Here is a 20,734-nt window from a genome sequence, read left to right as displayed (position 1 = left end):
AGTTGCAATCTACGTCGGTGTTGGCAGAGGTTAGTACTCTAGTGTTTTCTATTTCATTCGATGTGGTATATTTATTTGTTATTAAATATACCACAATCGATGGTTGATTTCTGGCCTCTGGTGGTGCACAAAGTGTATTTAAGTTGTTTTCGTGAGAAAAATTGTGTTGGTTATCCGCAGTTGGTTTCTTGAGCAAAAGTTGTTCAGTTTGTCTCCGTTTTCATTTAATATGTGTTCGTTAAATCTTTGCTAAACTCCGGCTATTTTGCCTGAGTCAATTCTAGCATTAAAGTCTCCAAACCTTTCCATTGTTGTTATTTATGTCCGGTGAGTAGATACTTATAAGATGCAGTGGGTTTTTGGGGAAAGTAAGTGAGACTTTCAATTCTTTGTCACTTACGTAGTCGACATTTTCTATTATGTAAGTGTACCTTTTGTGTAGAAGAATGTCGACTTCCGAATGGCCCCGTTCTTCTACGGTTGGGCACTATAAAGTCGAATATAGTTTTCATACTTTGTCGTGCCCTGACCTTTACGTTTTGTCATGGATAGTCCGCATATATCTATTTTGTGCTTGTTTATCTCCAAGAGTATTTCCTGATCTCTTCCGTTCCATGTGGTAACATTCCACCAGGCTAGTCTAGAAGTTATTTAAATAGTTCAAATCAATTACCTAATTTTCAAATAAATATCATATAGCAGATGTCAAAGCAGCAGATATCATGAAAACATATATCAAATAGCAACCGATGAGCAAAAACCAAATGGACATTACCTCATGCTTTAGAATAATACAATGTCTGACATTACACAATTGAAATTTTAAGAAATGTAAATCAAATTTTAAAAAAACGAGTAATAAATTTAATGTAATATCTGTGGTACTCATCTCGCCTATGGTTGGCCTCTTCTCAATTTAAAAAGAAACTCAAAAAATATGGGCCTGCACAATATATGGGTTAAGCCAACTAGTTCGGTAGGCTGTTCAGATCAGAAAAAGCCAAACGTGTTCTCTTCAATAAAGGAGCCCACACGTAGATTCACTGGAACTCAAAAAATTATGGTTTAAATAGGTAAAAATTATTTTAATATAAAAAAATAAAGGATTGCCCGGAAGCCTCCACCAATCCAGACAATCAAATGACTTTTGCAGAGATGAAATTGTAATTGTTGAATTTAAGGAAAAATATTCATACTGGAAAATCATAAAATAATTAAATAAGTACAGCGAATTGCTGCCAAAACAAACCTTATTAAAAATACAGTAATTCCATCTGATCTGAATACCTGCCCTCAATCCGTCAACCTGTCATGCCGACCGAGAAGATGCCACCATAATAAGGTCACAGGCAATGAGCACCACTGACATTAAATATAAACGTACAGTGATATTTTCAGACATATATTTCGAAGCATGAGCAACCTGCACTCTACCAAGTTAAAGAGAGAACACTGAATTTAGTTACTTACAAAATTACAAATAATATTGTTAACGAAAAGTATGAAATAACTGTGAATGGCACAGGATTCCAAGTAAGTTCCTGTAAATAGTGGATAAAAAAATGTCTACAACATTGTATTATCATAAGGTCATACAATTCAGGTGATACATAATATAAATGATAAATCAATTCTTATCAAAAATACACTCATCTTAATAATTGCCACATTACAATATGGTGAGTGAAGATCTTAAACACTATGCGTAGATGGTTGCTAAAACCATTATTAAATAGCCGGTAGCCAATGCCATCTATGCACACTCTCAGCAAGGGAATGGTACTATCGCTTTTTAAGTTTCGCCATTTTATGCGTAAAAGGAAATATTGAGATTGTTTACAGGGTGTTTCGAAACTATTGTATTAAAATGTAAGGGTGGTAGATCTCGCCAAGATAAACGTTTTTTACTTATTAACCCATAGACACATGAGCCTTATTTCGGTATTAATAGGTATCACAAGGAGAAAGTTTAACATATTTATGTGCATGCACAAATAATATCGATATTCAGTACCCACTACATCTACCGATTTGAACATTCGACACCAAGCGCCGGACATTCGCATTGCGTAGACTACTTATTTATTATTGAGTCGTGGCAATGTGTAAAACCTGACTTAATTTAAATTGTAGTATGACCATTTAAAAGTTTAAAAATGCGAATTTTACATTCGCTGAATTAGCAAACCTACACTTGGGTTAAGGCGCTGCTGATGGTCATGAAAGACGCGCGTTGTAGATTTACCACGAACGCTTTCCGAAGCGGCGTTTACCAAGGGACAATTTGCACGTTTGCATTCAAGATTGCGAGAGACCGGATCATTAAGGGTAAGATTTGTTAATAAAGTGTTATTCATCCGGAGTGTTTATGGCAACGAAGCATTTAATTTGCAGAAGCCTCATAATGTAGGTGAACATAAATAGAGAACTTTACTTGACATTTCTGCTAGAAACGATTTCCGAATTGTTAGAAAATGTTCCCCTGAATATCAGACAAAACATGTGATACCAACACGACGGAGCTTCAGCACATTACCGGTTAGCCGTAAGGAAACATCTGAACCAAGCATATCAGGGAAGAGTAATTGACAGCGGCGCACCAAATACATGGCCTCCACGTTAACCAGACACATCAGCATACATTGAAATCAAACAAACTCAAATGATGTTCTCAGTCAATCAGATCAGTCAATGTCAACGTCATTTCTGTCAGCTCCTGTGATTCTGATTTTCACCATACAAACTTCATACACGTGTTATTTGTCCACAAAACACAAAAATAATCAACACTGGGATTCTAAAATTACGATTCGACACGATTACTCGATATGACTGATTCTAAATAAAATTTTCAATCGTGAGTGTCTTGCGGATTGCCTAGTTTTTAACAATTTGTCGACGACACGCTTGGGTATATCGTATGCACCAGTCGATATAGCCTCTTCCTTATTTAATACGTGCATAATGTGCCAGCATCCTTTTTTAAACGTATTTGTTGCATTGATTGTTTACCAATAGTCATACCAAGTTTTCATTAGTGTATTATCAAGAAGTGTCTTAAAAATGACAACTAATAGATCTAATTCGACCCTATTTTCCACAACCTTCTGTTAATAATAGAGGCAGAGGAAGTAAAATTACCATTGAATAGGCAGTTTTAGTATGCCAAGATTTTATGCCACAGATTGTTACCAAAGAAGCATTGGACAAAATTTTAAAATTGGAATTAGCGAACCTACTGCAAGTCGTTGAATCCATAAAATTACTGAAATTATTCACATCACCTTGCTGATCGATTTATTAATTTTCCAAATATAAGAGATGAGAGACAAATTAATAAATTAACATTTATGGAGATCCAATTTTCCTGGTGTTATAGGTCCTATTGATTGCACCCATGTTGCCATATTAAAACCAAAAATAGATGAACATAACAAGTTTTTGTGACTTTTCATGAATTCAATTATTATTTTCCAATGGGTAGTGGTGGTTTTAAATGACGTTTTTTTTATTTTAAAGAAATAATATAGGCACATATTTAAATAAAAAAATCACGGAGGCGGAAAAAAACTAACAAAATAAATGAAAATTCTTGGTGTTTATTAATAGAAAAGACAATTGACGGTTCCACCTGTCAAATATTAGGGAAAATAATAAATATATACCAAGAAACCTAAATCAAATCAAATAAAATGAGTTTAGCCGACGATTAAAATTTAGAATCCCAGCCCTGCCCGCATGAGACTTCTTTATATGGCTTCTTTATAAACTTCGGTTGAAATAGAGGAAGGGTTAGTAGGAAGGATTGTTGCGGCTGCTGCTGAAAATGAAGAAATTCCGAAAGTTTTTCGCAGTGTGCAGGAGGAAATGGTACGACGCTGTCACGCTTGCATTAAAGCGGGTCGTCATAATTTTAAACATGTTTGAAATGCAAAGATTTTTTTTTAATAAACTCCCCCAAATATTCCTTGTGTTTTTATGTCATTTACTAACACGGTTCCCGGTACAAACATGTTTCGCCGTGTCCGGATACCACTGTGCGGACCTTAATGCGCTATTATCACTGAACGCATACGCCTATGGGTTAATAAGTAAAAAACGTTTGTTTTGGCGAGATCTATCCATTCTTAGATTCGGGCACAATAGTTTCGAAATACCCTGGACGTTAATTGATTCTAACGTAACATTAACATGTTACATGCTTAATTCTTTTCCGCGCTTTGGTTATTTCCAAATACATTCCAGTTCATTTTCCGAGGCTAGGCCTTCTTCTTTGTAAGCCGTAGGTGTTGTTTTTTACCCTAGGCAGATAGCTAACTTAGCCTAAGAACCTCTGTATTCTTAGTCTCAGGAAAACAAAAAAGGGAGGGATATACCGGCCCCCAGCACTAAAACAGTATGCCACACTGACATTTGTGCCCTTTTTAGCATAAGATACTTTTATAACTCTAGGAAAATCCAAATCATTTCCCGCCTTCTTGGTTTCATTATCACAGGGGTGAGGAACGTTTTAGCATAGTTATAATAATAACTTGCAGACGGTTCTCGAGTTAAATCAAATACCGGCTTATTTACATCCTCTACATATTTCTTTAGGTTTCTTATTTGCTTAATAGTAAATGTGTTTCCGTATCATCATGCATAATCAGCAAAGTCTAAATAAAACGCACTTGATATGATTTATTTATTAGTAAAAAAATAAACAGTACACATGCAAAATAATAATTATAAAACACATCATTTTTGTGATAAAGCAAATATCTACACTTGGTGGTATTACTACATTACATTTTTAAGGTTAACAGCATTCTGATATAAGATTATCTGTTTAATGCTTTTGGTAAAGATTCATAAGTTGATACTGTATATACGGATTTTTTGAAGGCATTGACTGGCAAAGCACCAAGCTTTGGGTTTTGGATCAAATGTTATTTGTTGGCTAAGAGACTATTTACTGGATCCATCGCAATGTATACGGCTTAATAACTTCTCTGGCGTTTCTCAAGGGTCGCATGTGGGTCCGTTGCTTTTTACAATTTTCACAATTATGATGATGATATAGGATTATTTGTAAGAAATTGTGATTTTTTATTATTTGCTGACGATTTAAAATTGTTTTTGTCTATTGATTCAAATGTCCAATGTCAATTAATACAAGATGATTTGCTTAGTGTTGTGTAAATTGTGCAATCTTAATGGTTTAGATTTAAATGTCGTGAAGTGTTATTCAATAACTTTTGGAAGGATTGGCAGTCTTACATTGTTTGATTATGCTCTAGGTTGCACTATTTTACAAAGGGTAGCGAAAGTTAGGGATTTCGGAGAAATTTTCGATTTTTAATTGACATTTGTGTCTCATATTGAAGAGTTAGTTCAGAAAGCGTATAGAAATCTAGGATTTGTAGCTAGATGTAGTAAAGACTTCTCACGCTGTGTCTATAATAATAATAATAATAATAATAATAATAATAATAATAATAATAATAATAATAATAATAATAATAAATATTTTTTATTTGCAAACTCAACCTAACTACATAAAAAAAGAGAAAGAAATACACATTTATTATTTTATGCAAATAAAAGGCCGACAAATTCAGAATTCTGCCAAGGCAGATTCTGGTCTGGAAAAAAAATGAGAGAGAAAAAATGAAAAAAAATGTAGAAACGCTTGTAACAGACTAAGTTTAATTATACACCTACCCAAAAAATTTAGAACATTAACATTAACATAGTACCTCTCACAAAAAAAAAAGAAAAACATGCACATTAGTTACCCACACTAAACACAAATTTTCAGTCTCCACCCATACCCAAACTAACAATATTGACCCTTCAATATTTTACGCAGACAGCTGCTGACTCATCAGACGCACCATCATTCCCCTGCGAAAAGTTTGAACAGACACCAAACCCAACTCAAAATTTATGCCCAAAGCGTTCATCTGATATGCAAAATTATAGGAAAAGGACCTTTTAAATAATTGAGTTTTATGTTTTGGAATATGAATTGTGTTTCTTCTTAAGCCCAAATGGTGAATATCATTTCTAAAAGTAATCTTAAAGTATAGGTAAGGTGGACTGCGGTATTTAAGAATTTTATAAAAAAAAGTAAGTGAATGAGCAACCCTACGATTTTGCATATTTAACCACCCCAGCTCGAAAAGTCTATGGGAAACGCGATTATGTCTGCGTATGCCAAAAATTAGGCGAATACATGAGTTCTGAAGCTTTTGCAATCGGCACCTGTCATTATAGTCTAAGCACCAACCGTAAACAACATCGCAATAATTGCATTGTGACAGCACTAAAGAGTCACCCAACATTTTTTTAATATCTTCACTTAGATAATGCCTATGCAAGTAAATTAATTTTAAAGCAAAATACCCTTTTTTTAGAACATTAGAAACGTGTTGATGAAATCGCAAATCACTATCCACTATTAAGCCCAAACTTTTGCAATTATCTACAACAGGCATATTAGCATCACCCATCTTAATATTAATAGTGTTGCTGTTTAAAATATGGTTAATTTTTTGCTTATTACCAATAAACATTACAGACGACTTAGAAGGATTTAATTTTAGAAAATGCTTTGAAGAAATATCACATATGGCTTGTAAGTCTTGATTAATTTTTGCTTCCGCATTTTTAGCATCTTCTGGCAGAAAAGAGTAATACAACTGAGCATCGTCGGCATAAAAATGGTAAAGGCAGTTTTTTAAATAAAAATAAAATCTAAAAGTATAAATAATAAAAAATAAGGGTCCTAAAATACCACCCTGAGGCACGCCATTATCAACTTCCAAGGGTTCAGATACATTTTCCTCTATCTTGACTCGCTGCACCCTACCGCTTAACAAAGAATTAATGAAATTAATAGCTTTATCAGAAAAACCTATATAGTGAAATATAGACTTTACAATTTCGTGATTAACAAAATCAAATGCTTTCGTATAGTCCAATAAAACAAGGGCAGAAATCATACCATCATCCCTAGATCTTATGATGTCATCAATAACATCCGCCATTGCTGAAGCACAACTGAAGTTCTTTCTAAACCCAGACTGTTTAGGGGGCAAGATATCATTGGCATTTAAAAAATTTCGAATTTGAGTGTCTAAGATTCTTTCAAGAATTTTTGAAAATGTAGGCAGAATACTAATGGATCTAAACTGATTAAAATTTGTTGGATTATTTACCTTTGGCAATGGCATCACAAAGGCCTCTTTCCAACATTTGGGAAAATAGCTGCTTTCAATGCATTTATTAATTATATGCAATATAAAAGGTATTATAAAAGGGCAGCACATATGAATTAATGTTATATTAAGATTGTCGGTACCAAATGCTTTGGATTTAATGCTAAATAAAATAGAACATATATCATTATAACTCACTGTGCGAAATAAAAATAAATTTGAAACGGGCAAGGAATTATTTTTATAAAAATTAATTATTTCCTGACTATTATCGCTGGTAGGTACCTTACTGCTGTCAACAAAATAATTGTTGAAATTATCGGGATTCTTAAAAGCTCCAGGAGTCTGTTTTTGCTTACAAGGTAATATTTTTCTTAATTCACTCCATTTTTCCCCATATGTACAGTTCCTAAATTTATTTCTATAAAAAGCTTTTTTTTCTGCTCTAACGGCTGTGGTGGTATAGTTCCTAAGTTGCTTGTAATACTCCCACTTTGCAGGCAATTTACTTGTTTTGAAATCTTTTAGCGCGTTATCTCTTAGTTTTTGAAGAAGCTTTATATTGTCTGTCAACCAAGGAGAGTTTCTCTTTTTTCGCACTGTAAATGTTTTAACAGGAGCATGGGTATCAAACAATTTTATTAGGTTGGTATTTAAAAATCTTACTTTGTAGTCAATAGATTGATAATCATATATAAGATGAAATGGAATGGCCTCTAGATCGGCCTGGAAGTTATCTAAGTTTATATTTTTTAGGGGTCTATAGGTCACGACTTTAGGAAGCACTTCCGGCACCATACCACCAAATTCAAAGAAAATGCCAAAGTGATCGGAAAACGTAGAGTTAATAATGCCACTCTCTAAAATATTTAGCTGATTAGTAAAAATAAGGTCGATAATAGAGCTGGTGCCATTAAAAATACGAGTCGGCTCAGCAATAACCTGCTTTAGATTAAAAGTCTCACACAAAAAATATTAATTGGCGTGCATGGTTGTCATAAGCTTTTGAAACATCAATATTAAAGTCCCCGAGGCAGGTTATATAGTTAAAACTAGAAAACATATCAATTAGTGTTTCCTCTAATGTTAAGAAAAAACTTTGAATATTAGAATTTGGAGGTCTATAAATTATTCCAAAAATATGCGGTTCACCATCAATATTAATTTTTAACCAAAGGGTTTCTAAAAATTCATACATTTCATAGAATTTCATAAGTTAATCTGCTCTGAACAAAGGCAACAATACCGCCACCTCTATAATTTTGTCGATCATTTCTTATTAGTTGGTAATTAGGGATGCGTACAGCATCACTATCAATATCGCGAGTCAGCCATGACTCTGTAATTGCAATAAGCTTAAAATCCCCTGAACAGTATTCCGCAGAAAAATCATCAAAATGAACCAACAGCGACCTACAGTTTATAGTTGAAACCTTTACCAAGGACATAAATTAATGTATATATTAGAACCTGTGTAAATAAGTAAAAACAAAAATAAAAGAAAAAAAACTTAAATAGTGCGTTTGAGGAGATGTTATGGAGAAAAAAAAACTATATGTAACAAAGATTATAAAAAAAAGAGTTAAAAGAAAAAAAAAAGGTAACTAAGAAATTTAGGAAGTTAGTTTGTCGCAAAGTTATCCAAGAACAAGAGTTTTGAGCAACCAAATAATTACATGTTCTGTAATGTTCGTTAGTCCGTTATAGTGTGGAGTATGCTAGTTCTGTATGGTCTCCATTTTACAAATCGCTTATGTGAGTTCTCTCTTTGAACCCACTTAAGTTAAGGCGTAATAATTCATACTTGTGTTTTATTTTGGAATTTTGGAGTGTTTTATCTGGCATGACTGATTGTGTTTATCTTTTAAATAGGCTGAATTTTCGGGCGCAAAAATTGACTAAACTAAAAAACTCTTCTTAATCTTCTATCTAGATTTTAATAGTAATTCTTATGGACAGCACAATCCTATAACTAGAATGCAACGTTCTTTCGATAGGTATAGTCTTAACTTGCACGTTTCTTTTAGCAGTTTTAAGAGTTCTTTCAAATTCATTAGTGACTCGGGATTTTAACAGGTTTCTTTAAATCAATTTGTAACATTGATTGATGTGTTAGTATGATCTAGCTTAAGTTGTATAAATATTAGTATCTTTTGTATTATTTTATTATTGTAAAATTGGTGGATAGCGTTAATTAATAAAAAAAAAATAGCATATTGGATTTTCAACTCTTTATCCCATAGCATAGATACAATAATAACCTCATATCTTGATTCTAATTCACCATAAGGTGTTTGGTTTATTATTATAAAGATCAGCGTGGCTGTAACATTAATCTCCCCTATTTTATAATTTAAATGAGAAATTTATATATTATATTTATTCATAATCATTTAAGATATTAAGTCAGCTCTATAATAAACACTTATTTATTACACCTACAAAATAACTGTTGGTTTTCTTTGTTTTTAATAGAAAAAATATAAATTTTTACTTAAAAAAACTTTTTTAGAAATGATATGGCTTGCATAAATAATCTAAAATGCATGGAGTGTCAGAAATTTTGCCAAGCTTCTGAACCAAAGCCAGATGACAACCAGGTATTAAACCTAAAATATTGAATCTATAAAAAATTCATCCAAAAAAACTGAAATTTTAGATTCTTGATCGATCACCTAGATTTGCCACAACAAACAAAAAAGATGAGATATTTTCAAAAATAATGCATCCGGTTGCAACCTACAAAGAAGGAGAGACGAAAGAGATAATTTCCAGAATTGCCGGTATTAAGAATCTGGCAGATGTAGAGAGCGTAAGAGATATTATATTTCCTTGATAAGAAATTGTTTATAATAATTTTAGGTTATTGTATGGGTAACGACTTACTCTAACAAACCTCCCAAAATTCTGGGAGGTATTCTTCCAGAAAATACCAATAACGAACTTTCTCCAGTCGATGAAAAGCTCATCACAACTACACAAAAAGAAAACGTATGGACTTTTAATTGTTTTTTTTTCAGTTTTTACCCAATTAGTTATTAAAATATTTTAATATTTTAGCTTAACTTAAGGCCAGAAATGAAGCTCAGATCAAGCGACTAGTAGGTTTTTATCTATCTTACCTCAAATTACAATTTTTTTAAATTTTCATTTTTAGCGACGATACAAACGATCTTGGATTTGTTGAAAAAAGTTCCATTTCCAACCCTAATGTTATTGAAGGTCCACCACCATTTATGAGAAGCAGTAGTGACATAAATAATGTAAGAATTAAGTAATCCAATTATAGGATTTTATAATGAAAAATATAACAATTATTGAATGAAAAAAAAATAAGATTTTTATCTTTATTTTAACAGGCACCACTTGGGCAATCTGCTCCAAAAGAAGCTGAAAACATAAAAGATGAAAAGGGAAGTAAACTCGATTCTCCTACGAGTGGTCAAGTAATTTACCTTCTTTCCTTTTTTGTCGTACCAAATTAATATATATCTATATATTTTAGATCATGGTTCAACCGAAAGAATTTCAGCCTGATGAAGCTAATGAAGATGATCTAGTCGAAAAACAAAATGCCCTCAAAAATAAACTCAATGACTTAAAAAGTGAGTACCATGATAAAGAAAAAAAAATACACATTGTATAATTATTATGCATTTTTCAGATTTTAGAAGCCCCTTAAAAACATTAAAATCAAATACTAGACCCTCAAAAGGAGGTTTCTTCCAAAATCTCTTTCTGCCTCGAAACGCGGAAATTATTTCTTCAAAATCTTTAAAAAAGCCTACTGTACCAGTTGTGGTGTCTAGAAATTCCCTAAAAAATAGTGAGTGTATCTTTTTAACCCATACTCAATTCAAATACATGTTTTTTTAGATACACCGGGAAAGTCTGACTTCAACGACGCTTTAAAAGATGTAAAAAATATGCTTAAATCAATGCAAGAAGATGCTAAAAAATCTACAGAGGAGCGCTTACTAGGAGCAACACATCCGCCTGAACATCTTATACATAAAGCATTTCCACCTCATGTAGTAGCAAATGTAAAAGATGTTAACAAATACTTAATAGATCGAGCCCAAGATGCCTTGGATACCATTGGAACATCCGATAATGATATAAATTCCAATACTGGAAAGCATGAACATTCACAAGTGACCAAAGATATTATTACAAACTTCAAAAGGATGCCTCAGTATCTGCTTGGGAAGCTAAAAGATACTTTTGATGGACTGGAAAAGGTATCGAAACCGATTATTGAGAATCAGAAGCTTGGAATATCCGGAAGAACTGCTGAAGATGCAAATAATCTGAATGATAATGACAATGATTTAATTGGAGCGCCAGCACAAATTGTTCAAACTACTACAGCCATTCCAGCAAAAAGTAAATGGGAAATTTACCAAGAAAAGTTAAAAGAGCGGCGTCAAAAAATGTATTCTCCTGAAAAATATCTAAATAGGTTAAATGATAAACCAAGTCTCTTTAAAGCAACTGAAGAAAGTAAGAGAAAAGGAGAAAATTTAACAAATAAAAATTTGTTTCAACCTTTTCCAGTGAACACACGGAATGCAGCAACAAGTGCGACTGATCTTACACTTGGAGAGGCATTAACTACGAAATCACCCAATAAATCTATATTGTTACCTACCATCCCTACAAAGGACAAGCTAATAAATTACCTAAACAATGTTAAAAGTAAGTCTCAATCTACAACAAATAACTCAGTTTTAGATCCACTTGAATTAAAAAATAATAAAGACTTCGGTCAGTCCTTACTCGGGGTAATAGATCCTGTTAAAGAAGAAGCAAAACCAGCTTTAAAAGATAAACTGAAGAATTTGGTGGAAGACATGGCAGCAAAAACAAATTTGATGGAAGAGAAAGTTAAACAGCGCCTAGCCAATATTAAAAAGCCTTTGGCCTCTCAAAAGATTGACGCTTCTGAAATAAGAGCAGAAGAGCATAGCAGTTTATTAAATAAGAGTGAAAAGCCTGTAACTATAAAGCCAGATGAACCAAATAATTTTGTTGAAGAGACTAGAAACTCGGAAGGCTTAGCAAAACCTTTAGACTCTCAAGAGCTTCAAACTTCAGGATCACTAGTAGGAGCAGATGAACCTCCGAAGTTTATTGAAACGACTGTCCAAGATGATTTGTCTAAAGGGGAAATTTTAAAGGATAATTTAAAAAATTATTTCGAAGATATGAGAACAAAAACAACAGCAAAAATAGATGAAGCTAATGCTAAGATTGAAGATAATGTTAGGCAATACATGGAGAACCTTAAAAAGCCAATACCAAAGCAGGAAATTCAACCCTTTGTATCAGCCACCGAGCCTGTTACTAGAGATAATATTTTAAAATTAATTGAAAACACAAAATTAGAAAATAAACGAAAGGATCTTAAATCGCCATTTATAAACCAGCCCTCGGTACATAATGAAATATTGAAACCCAACAATTTTAATAAAGGTAAGTTCGAGTCTATAGGAGCTGAACCGGATAAAAAGTCTCTTCTAAGAAATAGGCTAAGGAATTTTGTGGATGATCTTAAATCTCGATCATCATTACTATCAAATAGGTTTGGCGAGTTATCAAAGGATCGGCCAAATAAGAACCTTTTAGCAGATAAACTTAAGGATCTTACGGAAGGGCTTAAGAAACCGTTAGATGTTTACAACATGCCTAGACTTGGAGCAGCAAAATCTGAAAATATTATAGCTGACTCCAATCTGAAAGAGTCAGAACCTAAAAAAGCTTCTCTACGTGAAAAAATGAAAGCATATGTAGATTCCCTAGGTAATATACCACGAAGGATGCCTGATGTTCAAAGACCTAATACCGCTGCCGAGTTTATTAGACCCTCTATGGAAAAATCCGATGATGAAAAATCTGCTGTAAAAAATTCTTTAGATACTGTCAAAAAATTACCTGATGATAAAAATTTGGAAACTAGTGTATCAAGTCCCTTAGACAATGAAAAGCGAGATAACGATAATATAGTGTTAGGAAGTCGAAGCGATTTTAAGGTGAACTATTTTACATAGCTTTTCTCATTTACCTCATTAAAACCCTTTTTTTCATTTTAGGAAGAAGATGCAGTTAAAGAGTGGGCCAACAGTCTAGGTCAAATTGTACAATATCCATCCAATCCAAAAGACATTTTTTTCCTGGGAAACGGCGTTAAACTTCCATTAAAAATCAGCCATGGAACGAATGGTTCAATGGATCTTTCAGTGGATTTGGAAAAACTTTGTTCGTGTCACAACTCAACCACTTGTCCAGCTAATCAAACTTCCATTGATGAGACCGTTGGGACAATTTTAGAAAAAGAAGCTGAACTGAAAGAAAAACTTGGTAATGAAAATGTTGAAAAAGTAAAAAAGTCTAATGGACTTTTAAATAAAATGTTCAAAAGGTCAGTGTCTGAAGATATTCTAAAAACCACGTATGACAAGACAGTCGAGCAACTTCAGAAGGGGGCAAAAAGTGTAGGAGATGAGATTGCAAAAAACATAATTCTTAAAAATCCAACTTCAAATTTAGCAAGTTTTGTTCACAAAACTGATAACCTTGGCAGTAAATTTTTAAAAGAACCACTTCTCAATAAAATAGATAATTCCAATAACATTCCCGATATTAATGAAATGATAAAAAAATATGAAAAAGACCGAATAATGAAGAAAATGTTGACTCAAATGGGTACTATACAAAAGAACCTGGATCCTCAAGAAGATTTGAAGAAGTTAACCAAGGAACTTGAACAAACTCAAACAGATATATCTAATAAAATTGAAGAAAATCTGGAAAACTTACAAAACCAAGTTAAAATGCCTGATTGGTATCAGAATAGCAAAATTAATTTATTAAAAAATAAATTGAAACAATTGGATGAGAAAGTATCTCAATACAACACGGAAAATGCAGATGTACTTACTAAAAGAATATTATGGCAACGGCCAAATAAGGTAGTAGAAAAGGAACTTAACATTATAAGGAACATATTCGACTGGATATCTGGTTTTGGAAAAAGCGACAAATAAATTTTGAACTAATTTTACTTTTATAATTTTATACTTTTATATTTATGTTGGGATATAGCTAATTAAATATTTTAAAATAATTGTTGTTTTATTTTTATAGCAGATAAGATAACTGTAACGAATTGTTGCTTGAACTTAGAAGAAATCTATCGAATTTAAATGCCTGGAAACCTAAAGACCACCTCTAACATACTGTGAATGATCCTCCAGTCCAAGACACGAATCGACATGCGAGTTTGGAAATTGCTAGGCTTCTTAGATCCTCGACAAGCAACTCCTCCATTAAAAAACGCAAGAAGTCCGAAATGTGCTTATAGGTTGGCTTTTGAGGTGACGCCTTTTTGGTAACCAAGTAAATATATTTCTACCAGTTTCTTCATCAGTTATCTTGAGTGCTTGCCCGACTCAGGGGTTAGACCAACGCAGATTTTCAATTTTTCTTACGGAAAACATCAGCTAGTCCTCTAGACATTTGTAAAGCCTTAGCCATACAATATGCCAAAGCATACTCAGCTGGAGCAGTAAACAGGTCTTGCTGCACTTCACAGGTCACGCCGTACCGATGACTCTTGCCATGAATTCACCGAAAATCAAATCCAACTCTAGTTTGACTTACCGGAGCTCAGCGTCATCGTGGTTTTCATAATGAGGAGCCAGTCGATTAAAATTAATGTTTTCTGCTTTACCCCTTGGCTTTTGTGTTCTGTAAAGAAGATCGTTGATGGCTTCTAGAACTTTGTATAGCCCCAAGATGTCCCGGAATGGATTTTTGGGTGACCAGATGAGTCGGAAACGACGCTGATGTCATTCCCTTCTTTCCTTTTTGATCTATTAAGCTAGAGTTGTTGTTGTCTAAGTTAACAGGTGACTTGAATACAAACTACGAGGACAGTTTCTCAGACGAGACTAACATTCTTTCTATTATTATTATTTTCTTTTCATCCTTATATCTAATATATTCAATACATTTAATCTCACGATGCATGTAAGTAATCCAACCAGAGTTTCAAGTCACTTATCTACTATTAATTACGTTTGCTCCAATCTAATTGAAGCCGTTTCTTGTAGTATTATAGACTTAGAGATATCTGCTCATAATGCTGCTGTTGTTACCTATTCTTTCAGCTAATAAATCCAAACGACAACTAGAAAATGGTTATTCAATAGTCAAAGCTATGCAAAATTTTGGAAATGAATGTTACAAATAAACTGGAGATTATCAAACAAAATAAAGATAGCCTATCTAGTTTCCACTCAATATTATGTTGTATAGTTAATAAGTGCTTCCGTATTGTAAATGTAAAGTGCAAAAAACATAAAAAAGATTAAAGAGAATCTATATATCAACTGCAAAAACACTACCCAACAAATAACTTTTTAAAAAACTACCACTTGAGATATCGAAAGACTTATAGGCAAATTATTGGCAAAGCAAAACAAAACTAATACACTAATCGATTAGAAGCATCTAGAGACAAGTCCCAGGAATCGTGAAAAATAGTTAACGAATTAACCAACCCCAATAAGCAAAAGAACCATCCGGACTACCCCATACATCCAAATGACTAAAACATCTTCTATTGCTTCTAGAAAAAACCCATTAGAATATCTGTCACATGTCAACATCGCAAATTCATTTACTTTTGCATCAACCAACATACAAGAATTAAAGGAAACTCTTTAGTAACTGAAAAATAAAAGTTCTTCCGGAATAGATGGACTAACATTAAACATATCAAGCGAACTTCCCATTACTGCTCTGCAGCCACTAACTTATCTGTCAATACTTCTGTTTCTACCGGCAATTTTCCGGACTATCTGAAGCCTGCCCTTCTGGTTCCAATGTTCTCCTGGTGGTACTTAGGCAAATGTTCGCCCAATTTCAATGATCTCCACGTTCTCTAAATTGATAGAAGACTGGCAAATAAACGACTGACAGACTTCTTCGTGGAAAACAATATTTTAAGTAAAAATCACTTCGGTTTTCAGCAGGGCAAGAGTACTTCACGCGCTATTGAGTTTGATGAAGCACTTATTGACCTCTATTAATAGCCGCGAGTCCTCTGCAGCCGTTTTCTGGGACTTGTCCAAGGCGTTTGACTGCATGGACCACAACATTCTAATGAAAAAGATTTTAATTTATAATATCTGAGGTGTCGAAAATAAATGGTTCAGCTCATATCTAACCAAACGATACAGTCACATGCAACGGTAAGACATCAGTTCATTGAAAGTGGTGTTTCTCAGAGGTCTGTCATGGGCCCAACACTCTTTCTGGCATACATAAATGATATATTATAGGTCTAGACATCTCTGCGGAGCTTGCAGCGTTTGCAGATGATTGTACAGCTCTATAGTCTCATGCCAATTCCACTGCCCTAAATGATATTATTGCTGCTGATGCCGGAAAAATAAAAGAATGGAGGGATACAAATAAATTAATATTACACACTGTTACGCACACACTGTAAGCCACTGTTCATCGAAAATAATATATTAACTTTGCCATGTCTTTTAATATTGGAAACAGTGTGTCTTATCCATAAACATCCAAGACAATAACAGAACTCGACTAACATGGCAAATGTTTGATCTTCGCTTGTCTATTCCACACTTGGAAGTCGTTAAAAAATCATTCATATACAAGGACATTAAAATGTTTGATAAAAAATATTGAGAATATATTATAATAGTTTTTTAGAAAAAAACTTTCGTAATAGCTGTAAAAAAGTTCTACTTAAAGAAGCTTTTTACTCTATTGGATCATTTTTTGAACACGATTTCAACAATTAGCTGAAATAGTTCCTAGTTTGTTTGTGAGCGTGTGTTACGTACATTGTGTCGTTCAAAATTTTTCTATTTTTAAATGTCTAATCGTTTTTAATTTCTTGTTTATAATTCAGTTTTATCTGTTTATTTTATTTTATTATTCCCAAATGAACTGTCCTGTGCTACATTTTTATTAACTATCTTTTTTGTCTATATATACACACCAAATTTTATTTTATTTTTGTAAGTTTTATTTTTTATTTTATCTGTATCTATTTCTAAATCTTGTGATACTAACTTTTAGTTATTATTGTACTTAATGTAGCTCAACTCCTGCTTTATTTCAGAAGCAGAAAAAAATATATATATATATATATTTCCTAAGAAGAAAAACCATTAAAACAGTATTTTGAAAGTAATCGGTAACTAGTAGTAAGGGTGGGGGAGCTAGAGTTCGGCAAGTAGGCCTGAGCAGTACCATTTCGCCAACCCCAGAATCACCCACCCCTACGCCTCCACTCCCAATGAGTCGGCCCGTCCTTTTAATAAAGGCTTGCACTTTGTTCCAGTCCAGATCTTTAAGATCTTCCCGCTGGAATGTCGTTGCTCCGAAAATTTTCCTTCTCAGGCGAGTCCACCTATCACAGATACCTAGTATGTTGTATGAAGTTCCTCCTCTGTACCGCAATTCGGACAGATTGGGCTTTCTCTTATACCAAGATGGTGTAGATGCCTGTTTAGACTATTGTGCCCGGTCAGGATTCCCAACAAGTCTTTGATACTTTGTCGGGTCTTTGTTAGCAGTCGCCTTGCTTTAGAACCGTCATGGTCTGGTATCATTTCCTTGGCCTGTCTACATGCTTCTGTCCTTCTCCAATTCTTCCTTGTTTTTTCCCAGGCCCAATTATTAAATGCCTGGGAGATTTGTTTTTTGCTAAGACCGAGACAAGGTTCGGGACCTACGAAGGGGTTAACGGAACCTTGTCTTGCCAGTTCGTCGGCCCGCTCATTGCCCTCAACACATTGGTGTCCTAGAACCCACCTCAGTCTCACTTGCTTGTGTGCTGCAAGCCTTTCCAATGCGTCTCTGCATTCCTGGAGTAGCGCCGAGCTAGCCCTGGGTTTCTGAATCGCCTTGAGGGCAGCTTGACTATCGGAGTAGATGCAAATCCCCCCGTTACCTTCCAATGCCTCTCGTTTGTTCGCTACTTCGAGTATAGCAAACACCTCCGCTTGGAAAACTGTGGTGTGTTTCTCTAGCGGGTATGTTCTTACACATCCTGAGAGTAATCGTCATATGGCCTTATCCTAAGTGAACATTGCACCGGTGCTGGGTGTCCCCTTTCCTGAGGGCCCGGCCTGGGCCTCCTGGGTGGGTAGTTCCCTGACAGAGGCGGGTGCCGTGGGCAGGATGATTGGCTTCAGCTTATCTGCCTTTCGCCTTACATCTCTTGCTTTTGGTCCACGCCCTTTTACTAGTTGGCGACTCCTCGGGTGTTGCCCGCTGTTCGAGGCTTTGATGGTGCCCTAAGAGCTGCCTCCTACAAGAGGATTTGTAGAAGCGGAAGCTGGTCCTGGAGGAACTGTTGATCCCTCCTGGTTGGCTTCTCGCTTCTCCTTCTTCCTCTGTCTTTCCTCTTTCCGCCTCTTTGTGCGGTTGCGGTTCCTTGCCTGCTTCTTTTTTTCCTTGAGTCGCAGCAATTTTTCGGCTTCGGTAGCGTTAACTCCCGCCTGGTCAAAACTTTTTGGTTCTGCCCTGGTCGAGGAGTTTTCGCTTACTTCAGCTTCTGAGTTGCTGGCGGCTGGTGACTTTAGCAGCTCCTCCTCCTGGATGGATTAAAAGTCCATCCTGGCTTCGGGGGATTTGGGGGTAGGATTCCCTGTCTTGTTTGTGGGCTCTTTTTCTCCGACGTCCCTTTCTTGTAAGTTCATGATACTTTTATTTTTTGGGTTGGTGATGTGTGTTGTCACTTTTGCACTTAGTGCGTGTGCTTATGTGTGTGAGTGTTGTGTTAGGGTGATGTATATAAGGAACTGAAGAAAAGCCGCACCGACAGTCGGCTCACCTACGAGTTGACGTGGTCAAGATCGTATCCCCACTGTATCCCCCCGATGGATGCAGCAGAGTCCTACCACAGGTGCCACCTGGCACTACTACATCCATCGAGATTTTTCGCCAGTTGAAAGGGCAGCCCCCTACGCTGGCTAGGCAAGGGTGGGCCCCTATACTAACTGATGGCCCAAGGAAGCCCTGAAAACCCTGGTTGTTACGTTGCTACCTCTCCGGATGGCTCTATCTCTCGGCCTTGTTTTCTCATAGGTTATGCCGAGCAGCGGTGCGACCCCTCCCAGCCCCTGCGTGTGTTCCCTCCTCCATCTATTGGCTTGGGACCATCTAGGCAATCGTTTTGAGCCTCATTAGCTTATGCTAAGTGGTTCTTTATCCAATCGGTACCTAGGTTTCAATTACTATTTTACTTACCAATTATGTTAGGTAAATTGAAAATCCTCATAAGATATTTTATATATTCTTATATAGATATTTAAAATTACTGTGGAACCCAAGGAGATATTTGGTAAATTTAACCCCATTTCTCTAAGACTTCAATTTATGCCTATTTGGGTATCAGATTATTATACTCCTATATCATTTGTATAAAAAAGGTGCTGTCCGTACCGTATATACCACTATACAGACCATACTTTTTGAGATTGAGGGTTTTATCTCTACCATCGTTATATTTTTTTGAATAAGGTCCTCTGCTTAGAACTATGAAAGCGTATCGCACTCTTCCAGTACGTGTTAGAGAAATAGACAGTATCAAAATATTTAGGAGAGAACCAATAAAATATCTTCATGAAAACTCTTTTTATGATTTTAACATGTGGTAGATTTTTTAAACACTCTACATCAATGTTTATTGTCTTATGTATATTATTTTATGTCTATATATCTTTTGATCAATTGATTACTTTATATGTGTTGTCCTATCTGATTATTTTACTTAGTAATTTTACTTGCAAATTTTAATTTTTTTATATTATGTGTAGGTACATACATTTTGTACATCTATTTTTTCTTTTTTCTCATAAGCATCAAAATGGTGCACTGTATTTGACGTTACTTTGTGATTGTAATATAATTTTGTTGGAAATAAAAGTTATTATTATATTATAACTTAAAAACTATACTCTGATTTCACTTCCACCCAGGGGAAAAATCAAAACATAGGCCAGAGCAGACCAACTAGCCGGTAATTCACAGTCCAATAAGTTGTAAAATAAAATGCTATTTATTTACACTACTTAACACGGTCGCATACGACTACCACAAATATTTATTTACTACTACGAATTAATATACGAAGTGCGCCAATCGCCAATATTCCGAACCGAATTGTCAACTGCCTCTGAGCGGCGACGCGCCTCTTATATACTCGGCTGACCATGGTTCCGGAAGATTCGCTGACCTTCCACGCGTTTCCAGAAACGTCGTGCGATGTACCCACTTATGTCATTCCGAATTGACCTACATGACATGAAAACATAAAGCGACAACAACACGAAATAAGTAATAAAATGGGAAAAAATCGGTCAAGATCTGCGGAATTTTGTGGGTATCGATAGGTGAAGTTAAGATCTTAAATTGAACTTAATAACATGCTTTTTTTGCATGCCCAATAAGCGTGAAAGCAAGTAATAAAGACACATATTATC

At 34.8% G+C, this 20,734-nt stretch overlaps 1 protein-coding gene across 2 annotated transcripts in view; it reads left to right on the top strand.

Moving 5' to 3' along the window:
• Positions 1–14,328, top strand: part of LOC126743627 (uncharacterized) — a 99,506-nt gene extending 85,178 nt beyond the window's left edge. For both annotated transcript variants that reach the window (XM_050450812.1, XM_050450811.1), the window contains 10 exons: positions 9,715–9,802; positions 9,862–10,014; positions 10,065–10,193; positions 10,263–10,303; positions 10,360–10,465; positions 10,562–10,648; positions 10,708–10,807; positions 10,867–11,028; positions 11,079–13,234; positions 13,295–14,328. In XM_050450812.1, coding sequence (XP_050306769.1) covers positions 9,715–9,802; positions 9,862–10,014; positions 10,065–10,193; positions 10,263–10,303; positions 10,360–10,465; positions 10,562–10,648; positions 10,708–10,807; positions 10,867–11,028; positions 11,079–13,234; positions 13,295–14,248 — 3,976 coding nt within the window. In that variant the 3' untranslated portion in view covers positions 14,249–14,328. The remainder of the gene's footprint in view (positions 1–9,714; positions 9,803–9,861; positions 10,015–10,064; positions 10,194–10,262; positions 10,304–10,359; positions 10,466–10,561; positions 10,649–10,707; positions 10,808–10,866; positions 11,029–11,078; positions 13,235–13,294) is intronic.
• Positions 14,329–20,734: the final 6,406 nt, after the last annotated feature.

The sequence above is a fragment of the Anthonomus grandis genome, chromosome 13, assembly GCF_022605725.1.
Source record: "Anthonomus grandis grandis chromosome 13, icAntGran1.3, whole genome shotgun sequence".
Lineage (NCBI taxonomy): Eukaryota > Metazoa > Arthropoda > Insecta > Coleoptera > Curculionidae > Anthonomus > Anthonomus grandis.
This window is presented reverse-complemented; position numbering and strand designations above follow the sequence as displayed.